This window comes from Microtus ochrogaster, assembly GCF_000317375.1.
Source record: "Microtus ochrogaster isolate Prairie Vole_2 chromosome 14 unlocalized genomic scaffold, MicOch1.0 chr14_random_2, whole genome shotgun sequence".
In the NCBI taxonomy this organism is placed as follows: domain Eukaryota; kingdom Metazoa; phylum Chordata; class Mammalia; order Rodentia; family Cricetidae; genus Microtus; species Microtus ochrogaster.
This window is the reverse complement of record NW_004949097.1, coordinates 15,317,947-15,322,154: the sequence shown is the minus strand read 5'-3', so window position 1 is coordinate 15,322,154 and position 4,208 is coordinate 15,317,947. Positions and strand designations below refer to the sequence as shown.

The window sequence follows — 4,208 nt, the reverse complement described above, 5'->3', positions numbered from 1 at the left end:
ATGTGTATATCTTAGTTATGTGTGTGTGTGTGTACACGTGGGTATGTGTATATCTTATATATGTGTGCATGTGTCTACACGGGGCTATGCGTATATCTTATATATGTGTGTGTGTACACGTGGGTATGCGTATATCTTAGTTATATATGTGTGCGTGTGTGTACACGTGGGTATGCGTATATCTTAGTTATATGTGTGTGTGTGTACATGTGGGTATGTGTATATCTTATATATATGTGTGTGTGTGTGTCTACATGTGGGTATGTGCACATAGGTGTATCAAATCCCCAGGAACTGGAGTTACTCTGTGCTGTGAGCTGAACTGGAGCTCTCACACACTCTTGACTGCTGAGACCTCTCCCCTTTCCCATTCATTAACTTTGAACTTCCATGTAATGAAGGTGAACTCTGGAAGCCAGACCTCTCTCAAAGAAGAACACACCTATGGTTGGTTAGAAAGGGCAAAACTGGAAATCCAGAATGGGTACTCAGACAGGTTCATTTTTATCTGATGTTTTAAGGATATTGGTAGAGTCCAGATTTTGGATCATTTGAACTTCAAAATAATAGTTTAGCATTTATCAAATTATCAAACTGTATCTTTAAATTATTTCAATTAAATAAAATACCCAAAATGAAATTAAAATTGAGTATTAGACTATGTTCTAAGGTTGAATTATAAATTTACATGAAAGTATATCTCACCACTGATTTTAACTTTTATTCACTTAAAAAATACAAAATAGTATCATACAAGAATAGTGTCGTTCACCTTTTATCCTAGCACTTGGGAGGCAGAGGCAGGCAAATTTCTGTGAGTTCAAGGCCAGTCTTTTCTACAGAGTGAGTTCCAGGAACAACTGGAGATAGAGTAAGACCCTGCCTTAGGGGTCTTATCTGATACAGCAGCTAGTCTCTGGAAGCAAAGACGGGAAGGATTCTCAAGTTTGGGTCCAATGATTGCCCCTTACCCTCCTCTGAGGAACGTTGGTAGTTGGCAGGACCACTCCTGGTGGACTCTTGACTGGTAGACACCGCTGCTGATGAAGGTGGGAGTTGTTCTGCTCAGGAGGTGGAGCTGCATAGCAACATATTATACAGTAGTTTTAACTGACATGTTCCACTCATTGTATCTGGTGATTCTTCCCTATCAGTCAGTAAGCATATAGTTTTAATAGTATTCTCTTGTATGCGTGTCACATTCACACAGCCAGCCCGTCACGAATAGACACTGACGTTCTCTGTTAAATGGATATTTGGTTGTTATTGTCACAGATATTGCTGTGCTGAATGGCTTTATCCATGTCCTGTCACTGGAGTGAGAAGTGTCTGTGGTGACTTCCTCGAGGAGATGTGTGGTGTTTGTGATCTAACGAATAAAGCTTGCTTGAAGCTCAGAGTGCAGACCTAGCCACTAGTTAGCCATAGAGGCCAGGCCATGGCGGCACACACCTTTAATCCCAGCATTCGGGAGACAGAGGCAAATGAATCTCTGTGAGTTCAAGGCTACCCCCCACTGCCAAACTGTCAGGCATGTGAGTGTGCAATCCTGAGATCAGAGCGCCTGTCCTCCTGCCCCTCACTTCTGACACAGCCGTGTAGTGTCACAGTCGTCATGTGTGAGGGAAAAGTTTTTTACATAGAAATCTTTGATCCATTAGGAATCATTTGCTTTAGAATATGAGGTAGGGAAGTATCTAATTCTAATTTTCCATGGATTTAACTTTCATTCCTATCACTGGTCTGCTTTCAGAATTCTCTTGTATTTTTACGTATTTAATTTTTACATGAAGATTGTAACTTCTCTCAAATATCTGTGGATATTTTATTAATATGATATTAATTTACACAATAACCTTAGAATGACCGCAGTAAATTTTAGATTCTTTAAAACTTGTCTTTAGATCACACAGCAGTTGGAGAACATTTGCCTGAGAATCATCGATCTTGTTTTACAGAAGCATGTCATTGGTAAGTTCAGAGGTCAGAGAAAAGGTAAACTGAGATTTGTTTTTCAATTTGATGAACTCAAAAGTACATTCTTTTAGCTCTTTAAACTTAGGCAGACAGTTTTGAGAGAGTGGAAGTTGCGTTCTTTAAACTTGAGGCTCAGCTTTTTGATATTAGCTAGGTATGTTCTCATTCAGTGGGGAACTCCTAATGTGTCCAGAGAAGAATTTTTGTTTCTAGGAAATTTAAAGGATGGTGAATGTAGTGTCTACATTTTCAGCAGAACTGGGCTGGTGCTGGGGATGCAGTTCAGTTGGTGGAGGGCTTGCCTGGCAGGTAGGAAGCCCTGGGTTTGTTCCCTGCACCAACAGACCCCAGTGTGGGTGCGACTTGCCTGAGTTCTCAGTACTTCTGAGGAGAGAGAGGAAGGAAGATTGGAAGTTGGCTACACAGTGAGTTTGAGGCCAGCCTGGGCTACCTGAGACCTAGTGTGGAGGGGCAGAGGGAGAAAGAAAGAAGTGGGGGAAGGAGAGAGGGAGAGAGAGAGAGAGAGAGAGAGACAGAGACAGAGACAGAGACAGAGAGGGGGGGGAGACTGGGATGAAGTTTATCTGGGATTTGAAAAGTGCTCAAGATTAGACAAGTGTTTCACCAGGAATATACATTAACAGAAAAACTGTGAGCTTCCAAGGTACGTACTAGAAAAAGCAGAGTTTAGAAGTTAGATATCTCTGCCTGGAAGTAAGAGCCGTGCATTTTCTGATGAAATATTTAGATACAGTTTTCTTTTGACCGAGATCATGATAGTGCGTGTGAAAACATAGCATTTCTTTGGGCCTCTTATAGTGGGTATAAAGTGTTCTGAGGTCAGTAAAGAATACTGCTCAAACTGCAAGTTCTATAACTTGAAGAAAATGCTCTTTCATAGTTATTAGTAAAACTATAAGCGAGATAGTAATGTATATTATCTCTGCATCATTAAGGTCTCCAAAAAATTACTAATAGCTTATACATTTTAAATCTACATGATAGAGGTATGCTAATACAGTTATCCTATATATTTGCAATATGAATTTATCGATAGAAATTCTATTTTGTGCTATAAAATAGAAATTTGATTTTCTTGTTACTGGTTTTCTGTTTTTGTTTTTTTGAGACAGGGTCTCACTGTATAGCTCTGGCTGTCCTGGAACTCTTCTTTGTAGCCCAGGCTGGGCCTCCAGACATCCATCTGCCTCTGCCTCCTGAGTGCTGGGATTAAAGATGTGTGCTACTATGCCAGGCTGAAATTTGACTTTTTCTTCTCCACAGGATTTCACTATGTTGTCTTGGCTTTGCCTGGAACTTGCTATGTAAACCAGGCTGGCCTTGAGCTTAGGGATTTGCCTGCCTCTGCCTCTGCCTCTGCCTCCGGAGTGCTGGGACTACAGCCACTATAAAATAGAAATTCCAGCACTATGAGCAGATTGTCGCTTCGCATTGCTGACTAGAGGACTGATGTTAGAGTTGAAGGCAGCCTCGTTTATGCTCCCGAGGAAGCTGTTCAGGAAGCTTGTGGCTCATGCGAGCAATGTTTGCAGTCCTCTGTGTGGTCCCTTTGATCTCTCTGTTTCCTCCCATTCTAACGAGAGGTTTTTCCCTTCTAGAATTCTATGAGGAAATCCTCTCCCTGGCATACAGTTTAACCTGCCATGCCATCTCCCCGCAGATGTGGCAGCTCCTGGGCATTTTATATGAAGTTTTCCAGCAGGATTCCTTCGAGTACTTTACAGGTACATAATGATCACACTACAGTTCTTCTTTCTAGACATGCTTCCCTTAGCAATTGGTGATTAGTACTAATCAGACGTGGGGTGCTTATAGCAGTGTTCCAGCCTTAGACAGGCAGAGGAGGTGGGTTTGTATGTCTCGTTTCTTATGTTCGTTTGCAGCAAGAGCGTGTGTTCATGTTCTGTGCACTTAGTTATGTTCTAAGCACTGCTCTCAGCCCAGCCATCCGGCAGTGAACAGCTGAGCCCTTCTCTAGTTTTCATTCTTGTGGGAGCAGGGTTGGCAAGGGTGAACTAAAGGCAACCACTGAGAACCTTGGCAGTGTGTTGGGTTGTGCTGCTGAGAGGGAGACACGGTGTCTGGGTGCTGCAGCAATGCTCTAGTGGGAACCTGAGTGCTGCAGCAGTGCTGAGGGAGACACGGTGTCTGGGTGCTGCAGCAGTGCTAAGGAGACACGGTGTCTCGGTGCTGCAGCAATGCTAAGGAGA

The 4,208-nt window shown here is 42.5% G+C and overlaps 1 protein-coding gene across 3 annotated transcripts in view; it reads left to right on the top strand.

Annotated features, from left to right (window-relative positions):
• Positions 1–4,208, top strand: part of Ipo8 (importin 8) — a 64,227-nt gene that overhangs the window by 44,359 nt on the left and 15,660 nt on the right. For all 3 annotated transcript variants that reach the window (XM_005364624.2, XM_005364623.3, XM_026787907.1), the window contains exons 17-18: positions 1,905–1,971; positions 3,597–3,722. In XM_005364624.2, the coding sequence (XP_005364681.1) occupies positions 1,905–1,971; positions 3,597–3,722 (193 nt within the window). The remainder of the gene's footprint in view (positions 1–1,904; positions 1,972–3,596; positions 3,723–4,208) is intronic.